Consider the following 17690-nt stretch of genomic DNA (forward strand, 5'->3'; position numbering starts at 1 on the left):
TTGCTACCTCATAACTGTAATGTTGCTACCGTTAGGAATTACAGTGTGAATACCTGTGTTTTTCCATGGTCTTTAGCAACCCCTGTGAAAGGGTTGTTCAAACCCCAAAGGGGTGGTGACCACAGATTGAGATCCACAGCTTTAGAGCATGCCAGGTCGAGGTTCCCCTGGCCTGCCAGCTCTCCCTCAGTATGGACCAAAGCCCCGCCTCTCACCGGCCCTACATTGTCAAATACAGCCTTGAAATGTTCTTTGTTTGTTTGTGTTTTGGTTTGTTTGTTTGTTTTTCATTTTTCCGAGACAGGGTTTCTCTGTGTAGCCCTGGCTGTCCTGGAACTCACTTTGTAGACCAGGCTGGCCTTGAACTCAGAAATTCGCCTGCCTCTGCCTCCCAAGTGCTGGGATTAAAGGCGTGCGCTGACACGCCCGGCCCTTGAAATGTTCTTAATGTGCTTTAATTTTGATAGGGCTGACCTGATTTTAATGACACCCACTTTAATGATAACATTTAAAGAATTCTGGCTTAGATGGACAGCTTCTCAGCTAGGCCTCTGCTGCTTCCAAAGCCTGTTTCTCCAAAGATGGTGCTGAAGGCTTCTCAGACAGGTGACTGAGGTTTGGAGATTTGTCATGCAGAACAAGGCCAGGAAAGACAGGGAGAGTGAGAGGCAGAACCGGGACCTCCCATACAGTGAGCACTCCTGCCCTGAAAACCCTGCTCACCTCCCCATCTGGCTTGGGCATATCCTCTGCCCTCTCATGACAGCTCCCCTCATGGCTTATTTACCTTGCTCTGAACATAATAGGTGCTTACAAAATGCTTCTTGAAGTCCACTGAAAAGAGTCAGCCCGTGACCACACATGGAAAGTGTAGAGATTATCTGCTCTGGCTCTGGCACTAGAGCTAAGGAGTGTCAGGATATTAGTGTCAACAGCAGGGGAGGCGCAGGCCACATTTTTAGGAGAAGACTTTCACTTAGTGGGTAGGTCATTTAGTTGTGTACTTTTGAGACAGGATCTCCCCATAGCCCAGGTTGGCTCAAACTTGCTATGTAGCTAAGGATAACTTTGAACTCCTGTATCTTTAATATTACAAAAATGCCCTAGGTGATGTCTCTGCTGTAGGGAGCAACCAGGTCATCGGGAATGAGTTTCAGGAAACCACTGCCCACTTCTTCACATCCCTGGCGGGGGTGGGGGTGGGGGTGTAGGAGACAGGTGTATGAATGAAACAGCTGTAACAGGTAGCTACAGATGTTTGGACCCCTGGGCAGACAGGCTTCCAGGGAAGGGCTTGCTGCTGTGAGTGCTGGCTTTGAGTATGGGTTCTTCAAGTGTGAAGAACTATCATTAGTTCTACACTGTAACAACCCATTAGTGTGTGGGGGAGGGGCTCCTGGAGAGCCCATCCTCCAAGCTTTTGAGTTTGTTTTCACTTTCCGGAGAGGAAGAGAGAATGACTGTGAATGGGATATGAAAATGATTAGAATATGTAATATACACATGTGGGCACATGTAGGGAGGATGCCTGTATGTGCCTGGGGTGCTGTCAGGAAGCCGCATCCTCAGTCTCTCTCCCACCTTATTCACTGAGACAGACAGTCTCAATCAGACACAGAGCTCACCCATGAGACTAGTCTCACTAGGCACTTTGCTATGGGGAATCTCGGTTCCACTTTCTGAAGCTGGGACAAGTTACAGATGGTTGTGAGCCATTGTGGGGTGCTGGGAGTCACACCTGGCTGTTCCCTCCCCAACCCCAGCAAGGCTGAGACACAAGTTAGGGCACAAGAAGGGAAGACATCCCTGGCAGCTCCCCACCCTGGCTGTCTTAGCCTGTTCCCTCCCGCTCCTACAGGTGAGCCTGTAGAGTCTCAACTCCTCCAAATTGGTCCCACTGCTCCCCTTCACTGTTCGCTGGGTCTTCCCTCTTTGTTTCTCTTTCCCACAGTCCCATCCTTATAACAAGGTAGACACGACTTTTAAACTAATCCTGTGCCTCTGGAGCCTCTGAAGCTTGCCTTCCAAAGACTGGCTGGTCTCCTGGGCCTGGTCCAGCCTGGAAGCTGCTCTGCCTGGAAGGGACACCCCCACCCCACCCCCAGGCTAAAATTCCTACTTAGACTCCAAGCTGAAATCAGCTCAGCTCAAATCTTCTTTGAGCTTGGGGGGACTGTAGATCTTGTTCCCTCTCTTATTGAGATAGTCTATCCATTTTTCCATAGGCTGCTGTTTGTCATGCCGAAGTTCATTTATTAGCATGTTTAGGGTATAGCTAGCACTTTTAGTTTCTTTTATACATGTGTGTATATGTGATATAAAATATATATTATGTATATGTGTACACATATTTGAATATTACAAAATTTCAGTCTCATGTAGCTTTGGCTAGCTTTGAACTTTCTACATGGTTAGGATGGCCTTGCATTTATTTGTAAATTAAAAGGTATATATATATATATATATATATATATATATATATATATATATATCTCCACACACGCATACATACATATACATACGGGGGGCTGAATGAGTGTGTATGTATGATGGGCGGGGCTTGCGTGTACCACTCTGGAGGTCAGATGACAACTCTGGACCTTCCACTCTTATGTTGCTCTCGGGGACAGAACTCAGGTCACTAGGCCTTCCTACTGAGTAACTTTAGCCATCTTACTGGCCTGACATGTTCTTGATGCCAGCTCAGCTGTGAAGGTGGAGACAACCGTCCTCATCTGGTGCTACCATCTCCTCTCTTGCTAGGCCCGTCAAGTAACGTCATGGGTCTACCCTTGTGCTGTGTTCGATTCCAAGCTATACTGACTTCTTCTGTTACCTGCTCTCTGCTTTTATGACAGTCATTGCTTGCTCAGTTCTTTTTGCCTTTGAGGACTCTGGAAGGGCATCATCTCCTGTCAGAAGCCCTCCCCACCAGCCCCACTTCTACTGGCTTTCCCTCCATCTCCCCCCTGCCCTCATCCCTTCCCACTGACCTGCCTCTGTGTCTGGTCCACAGGCATCCGCTGTGATAGCACGTGTCCTCCAGGTCGCTGGGGCCCCAACTGTTCAGTGTCCTGCAGCTGTGAGAACGGAGGTTCCTGCTCCCCGGAGGACGGGAGCTGCGAGTGTGCCCCTGGCTTTCGGGGACCCTTATGTCAGAGAAGTAAGGCTTCTGATTTCCTGCTCCCCGAGCCCCTCCCAGCCAGTAGTGCTGGCCTGTGGAAGGCTGGCCTATGGACCCCAGGCCCCTTTTCACTCCATGTTGTCCTTCTTCCCCTGTTGTCCTTCCTCCCCTGTCCTGGCTGTTCTGTTCCTAAGTTCAATGTCTAGGTTCTCAAAAAAATCAGGGCCAGCCCACAGTTCTCTTCAAAGGGGATGGACCTCCCGGTGTGGGGACCCTAGACTTCCCCATTTTCAAGAAGCCTTTCTTCACTGGAACGGGGGAGAGGTGGCTAGGCCAGCTGTTCCTACAAGCTTCTGACCAGCGTCTCCCCTCTGACACCCTCAGTCTGCCCACCAGGATTCTACGGCCATGGCTGCGCCCAGCCTTGTCCCCTCTGCGTGCACAGCAGGGGGCCCTGCCACCACATCAGTGGTATCTGTGAGTGCCTGCCAGGATTCTCTGGAGCCTTGTGCAACCAAGGTACCTGCAACTGATGGGGAGGCCAGAGCAGGGAGCAAAGGGGCAGAGAGAAGGAAGGGTCCAGGGATTCTCTTTTTATGCTGTTGGAATAAGGAAGAAAAAAAAAATCACTATGCTGCTGAGGGGACAGGCTCAGAGAGGTCACAGATCACGTCTGTAGTCTCACAGTTAGCAAGTGGCATAAATGAATTCAGACTCCAGTATTCTGCTAAGAAAGAAAGAAAGAAAGAAAGAAAGAAAGAAAGAAAGAAAGAAAGAAAGAGAAAGGAAGGAAGGAAGAAAGAAAGAAAGGAGGAAGGAAGGAAGGAAGGAAGGAAGGAAGGAAGAGAGAGAGCGAGCAAGAAAGAAAGAAAGAAAGAAAGAAAGAAAGAAAGAAAGAAAGAAAGAAAGAAAGAAAGAAAGAAAGAAAGAAAGAAAAGAGGAAAGGGAAAAAGGAAAAGGAAAAAGAAAAAGAAAAAGAAAAAGAAAAAGAAAAAGAAAAAGAAAAAGAAAAAGAAAAAGAAATGGATCCAGCCATGGTAGTACATACCCATGTAATCCCAGAACTTGGGAGTCTGAGATAGGAGGTTTACATGCACCAGGCCAGCCTGGGCTACTTAACAAGATTCTATCTGCTGGAAGGGAAACGAGGGATCCCATAACAGCTTAGAATGTGGCCTTGCTTGGATACTAGTCTGCAGAATTTACACCACAGTCAGTGAGAATGAGGGGATTTGAGAATAAAGTAAACTTAGAGCTAAAGACATCTTCAAAGTAACCAAGGCAAGAGTCACCTGGCCAGTGCTTAAACACTTCTCTTGACAAAGAGCTCACTACCTCCAGGGCAGCCTTTTTTTTTTTTTTGCTACATCATCACAGCTGAGCTGGGCTATTTTTAATATGCCGGAGTAGACGTTTGACTCCATGATGAGTTGAGGTCATGAGAAGTTTGGCCCCCTGGGGAACATATGTGACAGTTTCATTTGCTTGCAGCCCTCTTAGGGTCCTTTCATCACCACCTGACAGGCTGGGGTTTATTTATTAAACATAGGAGACCTGGCCGTCAATAGAACCGGGGCCCAGTCTAAATTAGGAGCTATGGAGCCCAAGAAGGAGCCCTCACAGCCCATGTCGTCTGATTTATTGCCCGCTGGCCTAATGAGTCTTTTCCACATATAGATCTAATGGAGTTTGCTATTAATGGCAACTGCCCTGGTTAAGTCTCAAACCTTGTAAAAAATTGAACTGACACTTTCTAATGACTGGCTTTCCAGTGAGTTACAAATTACGGACAGTGCTTCCCCGGAATCATTAAACATAGATTAAATATAACCCAATGTTTTCTTTTCACCAGTCCCCGCCTCCCCTTCCCATGCCTGGCTCTTGCTTCAGTTAAGAAGTCTCGCAATTAATGCATTAGACGGATCACATTAGCAGCTCTGTGGGTGAATTTGTCTGCCTTGGGGGTGCGGGGAGGACTTCAAAGAGAAGACTGCCTTGTGAGAGCAGTGCAGTTGTGGGGTGAAGGCTGGTGTCACAGCTCCTGCACCCTACTCCCCACCAAGCTGGAGAGTCCTTTGGCTCAACCAACAGAGAGGGTGCAAGGAAGCCACCTTTTAGGATGACGGGGCTTGAACTGGGCCCTCAGAATAAAACATCTCCCAGAGGCAGGGAGGGGGCAGGGCAATGTGCCGTTTAGGAAGTGGGGCCTGAATAGCAAACAGGAGGCCAGAGACTGGACTAGAAGGGGAAGCCCGAGCCCAGACCAGCCAGCCTACCTGTAGCTACTAACCAAGGCCATTGAGTGGTGACTCATGTCCCTGATGAGGAAGCAGATCTAGGGGGTGGGGTGTGAAGTGAAGGGCTTTGTTGAAATGTCCTCCGCTAGAAAGCAGTAGGACTTCTTTGCTGTGTAACTGTGAACAGGCAGCACCACCTTTCCCTATGGGTCAAGGGAATTCAGTGATGGTGAGCAATGATGAAAACATTATCAAGATTAAGTGAACTTAGTATTTATGAAACATTTTGCTCAGTTCCTGGTACATGTAAATGCCATGTGTGTTTGCTGAATGCATAACAAAAACTAGGACCCCGAACCCAAAGCTTCAGGCAGAGTTGGTCCACCTGTCTTTATCAACTGTCCCAACCACTAGCTATGTCCACAGAAGTATAGACTACATGTGTATCCGAGCTACCAGGTGCCTACAGTCAGGCTGGGGAAGGGCTGGCACTTGGGGGCAGAGTGAAGGCACAGAGGGCATGGCATCCGTGGTTTGACACCTAACAAAAAGAAGCTGTTTTCCTCCAAGAAATCACTACCTACCCCCACGAGGACTGGAGAGACAGCTCAGTGGGGAGAAGGCTTGCTGAGCTCACTGTCTAAGGCCCATGCCAGGCAGCTGACAACTGCCTCTGACATCATTTCCAAGGGATCTGATGCCTTCGTCTGTCTTCCACAGGCACCTGCTCACATGTGCACATACTTGCACACAGACACATTAAATAAATATTAAATAAATATTAAAGAAATACATATCTGGTAATGGAGCCTTCTAGAAGGTTTTGATTGCCAAGACCTACATCCGCAATGTTCAGTGGACAGTCAGATACAATAGGAAATGAGGACTGAATTTCCTGCCCTTGCAAAGCTTAGGCCAGAGGACCAGGGGTAGGGGTGGGGGTGGGGGACAGGGAGAAGGGTGATGTTTGGCCCCAGTGGCTTGAGTGCCTGTTCTTTCTCCAAGCATTGTAGGGGATACCAGAAGGGGTAGGACTCAGGCTTGGCTGGAAACCACTGTCAAGTCTCAGTGATAGGAGAGTTTGAAGAAGCTACTTGAAGCCTCAGATAGGGACATAGCCACCCAGAAGATGGAAGATGTATGGGGCAGCTAGGACTAAGTTTAGATAAAACCTAAAACCTAATAAAAATCCCTAATAACTGGCTTGAAGATGATATACATTGTTTCACCTACATACTAAGAAACCCAAAAAGATCTAAGAGCAGGCTCCTGGAGAACACTAGGGTAGAATACAAAGATGTCAGTGTCTTAAGTCTTGCTCCATCTTATTGTTCCAAGGGAGGTGACACTTAAGATGAGTCTTATAGGCAGGATGTCCATAGCCGGACTTGAGGGTCATGGGAATTTAGACAGCATTAGCCATAGGAAAGCATGGGGAAGAAAGGCCAGGGGTGTCCAGAGAAGGGTGTATGTGGTGGTCCATGTGTCTAGGAGGTTAGTCAAGAATAATCCAGGGAAAAGCGGGTGGCTGGGAGGTCGTCTAGGAACGCTCAGCGGAGTGTCCAGAGACGCCAACTCCTCCTTAGGCCTTCCTACCTGTGAGACCCAAGACTACTGGCATCCCCTCTATGGACCTCAGCCTGTCCTTGTAAAAAGGAATTAGGACAGGGCCTCCTGCTGTTGTGGAGAAGGGCAACTGCCAATCCAGATCACACCTAGAGTAGTCAGGGCTGTGGCCTAGGAAACTCGGGGTGTGGCTGTGTGGGTGGTGGCTCTTAGAGCCTGGGAAGGCTCCGGTGCCAGGCTTCCCTGTGCCCACAGTGTGTGCCGGAGGGCACTTCGGGCAGGACTGTGCCCAGCTCTGTTCCTGTGCCAACAATGGGACCTGCAGCCCCATCGATGGCTCCTGTCAGTGCTTCCCTGGGTGGATTGGCAAGGACTGCTCACAGGGTAAGCTGCCACCCCTGCAAGTGTCCCTCGTTCTCCCGCAGACAAGGATATCCGCCCATTTATTTCTTTATATTGTTTCTGTGTGTATGATAAGTGCCACAGCAAGGATGTGGAAGTGAGAGACCAACCCTGTAGCACCAGTTCTCTTCCGCTTTTATGTGAGTTTCAGGGATCAAACTTGGGTTCACCACAGGTTTGGGTGGCAAGTGCCTTTATCCACTGAGCCATCTCACTGTTCCCTGACCCTGAAAGTCCCATTTTATGCTACATCAAACTTGAGTTACTGGAACTGACCATGGATATGGTTACTGCAGGTTATTAAGGGCATCAATACTGCCATTAGTGCTGTGAATCCTGAGAATTATACTCCACTAGCATCTGCCTATAGAAGAAGCAGTCAGGATATAGAGGAGGAGGAGGGAACAAGACCGGTATGCTTGTGTTTGTGAATGGCAAGGCTAGCATAGCCACCCTTAGAAGAAGGGGAACACCTGTGGGATGGCCCCCTGTGAGTGATGTCCTGAACACCTTAGGCCTTAACATGGAGCTACAGTCTGATACCAAGGTAACAACCCCTTCCCAAAGGGGCCCCAGCCTTGGCCTAATTAGCTCCTTGTCTAATGGGTGAGACACAGTCAGTACCTGTAAGGAGGTCTCAGTTAAATGGCTGGACCTGGAGGAATTCCATTTTGATGAAAGCCACAGGCTCCAATCTCAAACAGCATCTGAACCCAAAGACGAGACTGGCCCTGCCACCTGTGGAGAAGTCAGAGCCCTTGGTGTTACTCCACCCCTGTCCCTGTGAGTCCCTCTATGAATGGAGGTATAGGAGCCCTTCGAGTAGGGCTGCCTTAAGTCACCCAAGATCAGAATAGGCAGAGTCTGGTCTTCATAGCAATCCCAGGGGTTGAGGCCAAGAGGAGAGCTGATTCTGTGACTAGCATATCAAGTCCCCAAAGGCCAAGAGATGCCCCTCTGGGTCTGTCCAGGTGTTCTGGCTCTGATGTGTACCCACCTCCCCTTCCTTTCCTCCTGCTCCTTTGTCCCGCCCTACCCCTCTGCATCCCACCCACTCCACCCCCACAGCCTGCCCATCTGGGTTCTGGGGCTCTGCCTGCTTCCACACATGCAGCTGCCACAACGGGGCGAGCTGCAGCGCCGAGGATGGGGCCTGCCACTGCACCCCTGGCTGGACTGGACTCTTCTGCACGCAGCGTAAGCCCTGCCTCCCAGACACTCCCAGTCATATGCTGCAGCCTACTGGCCACTTTGCGAATAGCCCTGGTTTGCAGAGAGGGAGGGAAGAGGCTGGCCCCAGGACCAGCCACACCTCAGGATCATCCAAAGTCTTGAAAGGGCAAGGCTATAAGGGTACCCCAGCAATCAACCAGATCAGACCCTTGGGCCATGGGGAAGAAATCCCAGGGCTGCACAGCAGAGACCAGAGCTTGTCCTCTGCTGCTGAGGCCCTAGTTGCATGGATAACCTTGTCCCTACCCTCCTCCCCTTTAGCTCAAGGTTCAGTGGCTACAGATGTCTCTGTGGGCCTCGCTCGTCTTTATCCCATGCTGCACAGGAAGCAGCAGACCAGCCTGGTCCCAGCAACATTTCTTCAGTTTCCCTGAGCCCACACCAACTGTGACCTGTGGTCTTGTTGCAGGTTGCCCTTCAGCATTTTTTGGGAAGGACTGTGGGCACATATGCCAGTGTCAGAATGGAGCCAGCTGTGACCACATCACTGGGAAATGCACCTGTCGAACAGGCTTCTCCGGGCGCCACTGTGAACAGAGTAAGCTGCCCTAACCTGGGAAAGTTGCTTCTTTCAACCCCATCCTCCCCATACCCAACCCCCATCCAGGATACTGGGCTCCTGTATTCCAGACTTTGAGGACAACTTCTGGGGAAGACTGAAGGCTAACCCTATACACTCATGCTATGAGGATTTCTCTCCTCTTTAGATAGGGCTGAGGTGTGATGGGCATAGGAAGGAGGGGCCAGATGAAGGCAGGATTTTCCAGCTCTTTAAATGAATTCAGGAGGGAGAGGTGTGCACTGACTCTACCCATCCCCAGCTATCTATGCACAATGGGCAATCTAGTTCAATAGGCTTCACTGTGGGTGGGACACAATGATCTCTTGCCATGAGCTTCTCCACCTGGAGTGGGAGGGGTGGAGTGTGGCTGTGTCTCACTGTCTACTTGCACTCTGCATGCCATACAGGATGTGCCCCTGGAACCTTCGGATATGGGTGTCAGCAGCTATGTGAGTGCATGAACAATGCCACTTGTGACCACGTCACTGGTACCTGTTACTGTAGCCCGGGATTCAAAGGAATCAGGTGTGACCAAGGTAACATACAGGTGGCAGGGTGCCTGGACAGGGTGGGAAGGGCCCAATTATGGGTGGCTTCGGAGAGTTCTAACCAGACCAGTTGAGTTTTATGACATTACCTTTTATTCACAGTTGGGAGCCTCTCTTCATAGCATTTCTGCTAATCCTCTGGTAGTTCCCCCATGAACGAGGCAAGAGTGAACCACAGGCTAGTGCTGGGAAAGGGCACCAGTCAGGCTAAACTGCAACACTTGCCTAGTTGACTTCTGCCACTCCCTGCTAGGTGTCTCTGGGCAGGTCATTTCCTCTGCTGGGTCTTTTACTCCGCATTCAATTGAACAGACGTTAACCTTTGTCCAAAGGGCTCAACTTGACTCTAGCTCTATGCCTAGGTGACATTGCATGGTACAGCTGAGCGGGATCAAATTCAGTCAATTCAAGAAAGGTCTCAGCACAGTGCCTGGCACATGTGAGCACTCTGTAAATGATGGCTTTGTGCATGGGAAGTCCTTTTGCTTTGCAGACGTGGGAAGCTATTGTTGGTTTTAGAAGATGGGGATAGAAAACAGGCTCTCAGTTACCCACATCAGACACACTTACTTTGCAATGTGAAGCTATGCAGCTCAGGCAAATGCAACATTGGCTGTCCTAGAAGTGACAACCCACTTTCTTCAGCCAGCAGCAGAGAGCCAAGGGGAGGTCTAGATGCTGCACATTAGAGATCAGACGCTCGCCAGGGCAGTCAGAGGGACTTAGCCACACATGTATAATCAAGAGGTGTCTTAGGGCAGTAACAGGCAGTAACAGAGCACCAGCTGTCAAGGCCGGTCTATCATTTGGTGTTCATGACTCGCCAGGGAAGCTGGCGTTGCTGTCCCCATGAACCTTCTAAGTCACATGGCTGGTAGAGCAGGAAGAGTAGCAGAAGCCAGTTTTTCCTGACTGAATTGCTGCTTGGGTGAACTTAGACACGTTCCCTAACCTTGGTGACTCAGTTTACTTATTTTTTTCCAACCATGTAGAAAGGGTAAGTAATTAGTTCCCTTTTTGTAGGCCTGCCATGCTAAAGCAAGTAACCTTAACCCTGTGGACCTGAGTGGGTAGTCAGCATTTATTTTGCTTCACACCTAAATCACATTCTCTTCTTGTAACCCTGAGACTCAATCACTGTCTGGCATTAGAAGAAACAGGCACTGTGAGGGATGGGCAAAGGCAGGATGGGATCATGGGGATCAGGCCCAGCTCTGGCTCAGGCCTCCCTCTGCCCACAGCTGCCCTCATGATGGATGAGCTGAATCCCTACACCAAGATCAGTCCAGCTCTGGGAGCAGAGCGGCACTCAGTGGGTGCTGTCACCGGCATCGTTCTCCTGTTGTTCCTGGTGCTGCTGCTGCTGGGCCTGTTTGCCTGGCGACGGAGGCGGCAGAAAGAGAAAGGCCGTGACCTGGCTCCCCGAGTCTCCTACACCCCAGCCATGAGGATGACCAGCACAGACTACTCTCTCTCAGGTCAGGCTATGCCCAGGCATCTCTTCTTCACCCATACAACCTGGCAGGAAGCATGTGGTCTTCTCAGGAACATCCACTTTCTGGTTCAACATGGGTGGCTATATCTGCAGATGGGTGGCTGGGTCTGGGGATGGTTACCCCAGAGACAATGGAGGGGGGGTTGAAATCTGTGGCATCCCAAGAGGTGTTGCTTCCTGGAGCCCAAGTTCCTAGCAGCTAGGTCTGGGTGTCACTCTCTACTTCCCATCCCCCTCACACGGCTGGGCCTACAGGAGCATGCATAGTAAGTAGTAACTTTTCTAAGCAACCCAGAGAATGGTTCCCCATTGTGAAGCCAGGGCACTTGGTAAGAAGCTGTACCCTATCCACTTTTGCTTTCCCTGGGAGGGTCTCAGGCCATCCCCAAGGAGTGCCCAAGAAGCATAGTGACAAAGGTGGTGCCTTACATAGGAGAGGTCTACAAATTTGGGATGTTTCCCTCTAGCAGATACGCCAGAGCCCCGTGTGCCTATGTATGGTAGACATGAAAATGGGCATCCTGTGGTAGACTGAGTGAGGTGTGTATGGAACTGCACCAGATCCTTTGCTTTCCCCTGGGCTGGTACCTTGAAGAGAAAGCTTTGTGCTTCGTATTTAGCTAACCAGCAGAAGCTCCCGAACTGCCCTGGTTTTGGTTAGGTCTGCCCTGTTGAGAGTGGTGCCTTTCCAATGGCTCATAGCTTGCTTAATTTCAGAGTACCCAGACCACATGTGCCATTCCTGCTAAGTGTTGCCTTCTGTGTGATAGCTCTACGCCAGGAACAGGGTAGAAAGAGCTGGCCCCAGTATAGACGATGCATTCAGAGACCTCCTAGCCAGCCACTCTGGGGCCAACCAAAGCAACATCCTCTGATGAAGGCCAAGGCTCGTACAACTTTGGAAGTTTATGACAATGAGCAGGAAGGGCTGGACTTTTCTCAGTCCTGTAGAATCCTCAGAAGAGCTGGGGTCAATAAGAATGGAGTTCTCTACTTATTCCTAGGGTCTGAACATAAGGGAAATCAAGAGAAAGTCAATCCACCCAAAATAGCAACTTGAAGACATAAAGCCATTAGAGCCAGCATTCAGCAGCTTCCAGGTGACCATGCCACCCTATACTAGCAAGCCTGGTCTGAGAGCTGTGAAGAGGGTGGGCATTAGTAAGAACAAATGCTGGTGGGCTCTCTCCTGCTTGCTGTGGTGCTAGTGGATGCCACACAGCTTGGAGGATGTGGGAGATTAGCTGCCTCTTTGCTGGGGATACTCAAATGCATAGCCCCAGCATTAGTTTGGGGGTATCTCAACCAAGGGCAGGTGTATGATGGAATATGGCTCCTTGTTCTCTTCCCAGATTTGTCTCAAAGTAGCAGCCATGCCCAGTGCTTTTCCAATGCCAGCTACCACACACTGGCGTGTGGGGGGCCTGCCACCAGCCAGGCCAGCACTCTGGACAGGAACAGCCCCACCAAGGTACTGGCCCCCACCCACTATTCTCTCCATTTAGCACTCCCCTCTGCCCAAGAAGGAACTGCACCCCCACATAAAGGCTGTGTGGAAATTCTACATTAAGAGCAGTCCTAGGACTCATGGGACATGAGAACCCTCTGAATCACATAACAGGGAAAGAACATGTTGTATGGAGACAAGCTCTATTCCATGAAACCATACCACATTGCCCATTCATTGGAACATACCTGTACCTCAGGTGTAGTTAACTAGTACCTACCAGACATAGTAATAGCACATGCAGCCATCCTATCCCACACCTGTGTATACCATATGCCAATATATATACTCACCAAGGATTACTGCAATGTATTAAAGCAATAGGCTGTAACTCATTATTCAATTAACCACTTGATGCCACTTAAACTGGGGCATAAATTTCATCAAATACACACATCTGATGTGAACACAAACACTGTAGTGTCCTTGCTGAAAAGGGGATTGGGGATAGACCAGTGTCCTCCCTGACAGCTCCAAGCACAGCACTGGGTCATAGGACGGGTAGATGTCCTTAGTCACAAATATGACAAACGTTAGAAAGAGATGTCTTAGCACATATGTGTGCAGATAGCATGTGGAGCATCCCTTGGTGGACCAGTAAGAGGCAGAATTGAGAGACAGACATCAACAGCCCACCAAAGATAAGGTTTGTGAGGGGTTCTTGCTAACACCCACCTAAGCATGTGTCACACACATATTCTCAGAATGGCAGGACTATTTAGTGAGTGACAATCACAGGATACCTGGTTTCCTGTACCATCTACCCAGGCCCAGGAGCATAGCTTTCGTATTTTAGGCCTCTTCCTTGCTGCTGAGAATCCTCCCCATTTGTTCCCTGAAGACTGGTCATCAGCCCACAGGCCTGGGCTGCTTTCTATGAAACAGGCAGGTTGCATGCAGGGTGCCTAGAGATTCAATAGCTTTGGCCACTCTGCTTGCCATCTTCTACTCCAGACTCTTGTTTCCAGGCTCAGGATGGCTTTAAGCCTGAGGAACCGAGAGTAGAGAATTTAATTGCCCAACAAGTAGCCCTTGAGATTACAGCCATGTTATCAAAGCTGCAACAGGCTAGAGGCACCAGCCAGGGATGAGTCAAAGGTTCCAGACCATGTCATTATTTGTCTTAAGAGTCAGCCATTCTTTCAGTAGAGGACTTAAGTTACTGCAGAGGAGGCCAACTGGTGACTCTCTGGTTTGGCTCACCTCACAGGGGCCAAGACTGGCCCTATGTAGACAAGAACCCTCCTGGCGGATCATTTGCACAAAGGGTAGGCATGATGCCATCGAGGGGACAAGGCAGCTACGATCTGAGTTCAAGAGCCAGCTTTGCTTCTGGCTCCTATGTGTCTCTGAGTATGTTTCCATGTCTGAAGTATGTGTCTGCCTCACATAAAGGGCAGCTAAGAGAGAATGCAGGGAGGGTATTGTATCATTAGTCACATGAAACTCTCATATATGACCCAGGGGGCAAGCAAGCACTGCAGGCAACCATACCTCTGTGCTGGAGATGCTGTGTTACACATGGGGAACTGAGAGAGCCTCCTTTCCTGCAGCACAGCCCCATGTCTGCTTCTACCCATGTATGCCACAGGCACCTGAGAGATTGGTTTGGGCACATTCTATTCTCACTGGCCTCAGCATGATAGCTTGTCATGTAACATAGCATCTGGTCATCCAGGGCCTGGAAGCCCAGGAGCACCTACCTCAGGGATGGGTTCACTAAGGCTGGGCCAAGCACCAACTTGGGGAAGGGCAGCAGAGACATGAGGTATTAACTGGGTCTCCTCTCCAAACAGCTCAGTAACAAGTCCCTTGACAGAGACACAGCAGGCTGGACCCCCTACAGCTATGTGAACGTGTTAGGTCAGTAGTGGTTTGAGTCATCTTCCCCACCAGTCCCACCCTGATCTCTGTACTGAAGGGAGCTGCCCCATCTCAAATTGAATGAGTTGAGTCCTGAGCATGGTGGTTAAGTGTACAGGGAGCACGTGGTTACGGCCCAGTTTAGGGATGGGCTATAGAGATTCCCAGGTGGAAGCAGATAGAGATTCCCAGGTGGAAGCAGAAAGTTTATTTGCCACCATGAAAAAGAATCCTCTACCTGGCGCTTTTCAAGGGCTTCTTTCTTCTGCCCTAGTAGAGGGTGGAATGGAATGGGAAGGGAGGAGAAAAAGACAGATGCCCCAGCCCCTTTGGGTGTTACATGAAGAACTTGATTCCTTCTGGCCTGCCCCTTGCCCCATCCTTTGCTTCCCACCCCCTTCTCCTGCCATCCAGGCCTTGGGAATAATGGCTCCTCCCTGTCATTCCTCTCACTAGACTCCCATTTCCAGATCAGTGCCCTGGAGGCCAGGTACCCGCCCGAGGACTTCTACATTGAACTTAGACACCTCAGCCGCCATGCTGAGCCACACTCACCAGGTCAGACCCCCAGCCCTTCCTTCCACCCTGAGAGCAGACTGCTCTACACCCCATCCCTGTCCCTATGGAGCCTTCCCACAGCCCCTAGGCCCTACCCAAAGGTGGCAGTCTATCCCAGCCTTTCCCACTACCCTTTTCCCCCCACCATGCTAGCTGAGGTAGACAAACTGGAGTTGCTTGTAGAGGGGACACAGCCTAGCTAAATTCCCTCCATTCTGCAATACGCAGCCCAATCATGGTGTTGGTAACAGAAGGTTGGCTGTCTGGGCAAAAAAGCTCAATGGTTTCCAGAAAGGCCCCAGACCTAACAGTGGCCCAAACTGCATCTTCTTAGAAAATGAAGCAGAATTGTCTAGCAGAGACCGGGAAAAGATAGGCAACATCTTCTCCTCGTCCCAAGAGAGGTGTCAAAAGACACTTGACAACTAAGTCCCGAAAGGGGATGGATATGTGCATCAGTAACAGAAATGAGTGGCAAAGAAATATAACGGATGGACAGAGAATGTGGCCTCTCTACAAAGTAGCTCCTCTAGGGCAGGCACTGCGGGGAAGGCCTCCGTATTCTAGACAGCTCTGGGTTTGAGTTTAGGCTCTAGCTGATTAGTGTTCCAGTAAAACTGAGTCAACTTCCCCAGATCTCTGGTGCAGGAAGCACGCAGGTTCAGAATTATCTTGCTGAGTAGGCATGGCTGCAAGGACCCTGATGGCTGTGTGCTCAACTATGGCTAAGCATCCAATAACCCTTGGACTTTTAGTCCCCACCTTCACTCCACCTTGAGGTCTAAACAGGAGGATGAGGCATCATCTGGGCTCAGCCTCAGTTCTCCTTGTCCCACAGACCTTCAACCACTGTAGCCAGAGCACCACATTTGTTAGCTCCCAGCCAGCTAGGCCGTGGCCACTAGGAGAGAATACCTCTGTTTCTTGTTTTATAAAGAAGGGGTGGTGGAGGCTAACGTTATATGTACCCTCCTCTCTTCAATGACTATTATTAAGTGATAAATCCAGGTCAACATGGCTTGCTGCATGTTTTTAAGGGTATGGGTTCCTACAGGCCTTTTAGAATGGCTCAGTCCTGTTTTATCTCTCAGGAAGGCATGTAAGCCAAGATATAGATATGAACTCCTGCAAATTCAACATGGGAACTCTATGTGGAGGAAGGATCCAAGTATCAGTGGGTTTGTCTTCAGTGTAAAAAATATAGGCAAGTTAGGTGGAGTCAATATATTTTGGGACTGTTTTCAGTTAAAGATTAGGGTGTGTCTGGTTAAGAACCCATATTGCTCTTGGTTCCCAGCAGCCATATCAGACAGCTCACGATCACCTGAAACTCCAGAGGATCCAATACCTCTGGCATCCGTGGGCACCTGTACTTATGTGTACCTAGACAACATATATGTCTTTGGGGGGGGGGAAACAACAACAGAGTGAAGGGGTTAACTCTGAGTTAAACATTACTGTCCCAACAAGGAAAGGCCAGACTTGATCCCACCCCTAGGAACACTTGTAGCAATCAACTCAAGTTTATGTCCTGCTTCTGTGCATTCTGGGAACCCAGGAAAAAGTTAACTAACAGCAAAATGAAGAAATAATTCTTTGGGGCTGAAAAGCACTTGCGGCATTTTCAGAACAAAGCTCTCCTTCTCCACCCTGTTCAAAATGAGTAACTGAGCAAACTGGCCGTGGCCAGGAATGACTGTTCTTCCTGGAAAGACACTCATCAAGTAGCCCACCTACTTGTTACTTCTCTCGGGCACCCCCAGATCCAGGAAAGGCAGGATCGGAGCTAACAGGTGAGAAACCTTGTCTCCAAAGCCAAGAGAAAGAATCAGAACTCTCTGCATCTTTCCCTCCAGTTAAGCACTGGTCTGGCTTCATTTCTTAACCCTTTGTCTCCAGAGCCTGGCACTTCACCTACAAAGATCACAGATGGCATCCCGCAAGGAACAGGTTAAGAGGAAAGCCAAAGAAGAGAGGGCGCTGGAACCCACCTTAATGTGATGAGCCTTTTAAGAATCCCTGTGTGTTCAGAATTATTTAGAATAGACTGAATGTAGAGCAGTCTGCTAGGAGCAAACCACTATCTTCTTGGTAAAAGAGGAAAACTGCACGGGGTAGAAGAGACACCGGCGGTCCAGGGAACCTCACCCTGTATCTCTTTCCTTCTGTTTTTATGCAGGCACTTGCGGAATGGACAGACGTCAGAACACATACATTATGGACAAAGGCTTCAAAGGTAGAGTATCTAATCCTGATGTCCTGTTACACAGGGCTTAGCAAGGGATTATAGACCTGAGGTGGCAAGGAATTCTACCTGAGAGAAACTGCAGACACCAAGCCCCTTAAAAAAACAAAGGCTAAAAGGATCACAGGACCCAGAGCCACTGGGCAGCTCTGCCCAGGAGGAACAATCCTAATAATAACGAATTCATCTTTCCATTGCAGTTGCACCTGCTTAGCAAACGCTTGTGGGTTTGTTATAGATTCCAACTAAATGTCTTCAGAAATGTAGATCATCATTATCCAACCAATTAGGATGAGTTAAACTGATTATAAATCTGAAATAAAGTCAACCTGCCTGCCCCAGAGGCCTTC

General features: G+C 49.5%; 1 protein-coding gene across 4 annotated transcripts in view; it reads left to right on the forward strand.

Annotated features, from left to right (window-relative positions):
* The window catches only part of Megf11 (multiple EGF like domains 11), a 314168-nt gene that overhangs the window by 290156 nt on the left and 6322 nt on the right, over positions 1-17690 (forward strand). Inside the window, exons 14-24 of one of the 4 annotated variants that reach the window (XM_085844708.1) lie at positions 3017-3163; positions 3509-3643; positions 7183-7311; positions 8398-8526; positions 8972-9100; positions 9532-9660; positions 10914-11150; positions 12520-12638; positions 14471-14537; positions 14994-15095; positions 17275-17331. In XM_085844708.1, coding sequence (XP_085700834.1) covers positions 3017-3163; positions 3509-3643; positions 7183-7311; positions 8398-8526; positions 8972-9100; positions 9532-9660; positions 10914-11150; positions 12520-12638; positions 14471-14537; positions 14994-15095; positions 17275-17331 — 1380 coding nt within the window. Of the gene's footprint in view, positions 1-3016; positions 3164-3508; positions 3644-7182; positions 7312-8397; positions 8527-8971; positions 9101-9531; positions 9661-10913; positions 11151-12519; positions 12746-14470; positions 14538-14993; positions 15096-17274; positions 17332-17690 lie in introns of those variants that run through there. The other 3 variants (XM_085844709.1, XM_085844706.1, XM_085844707.1) reach the window with 3 other exon arrangements.

This window comes from Mus caroli, unplaced genomic scaffold (genome assembly GCF_978045245.1).
Source record: "Mus caroli unplaced genomic scaffold, Mus_caroli_1 scaffold_11, whole genome shotgun sequence".
Lineage (NCBI taxonomy): Eukaryota > Metazoa > Chordata > Mammalia > Rodentia > Muridae > Mus > Mus caroli.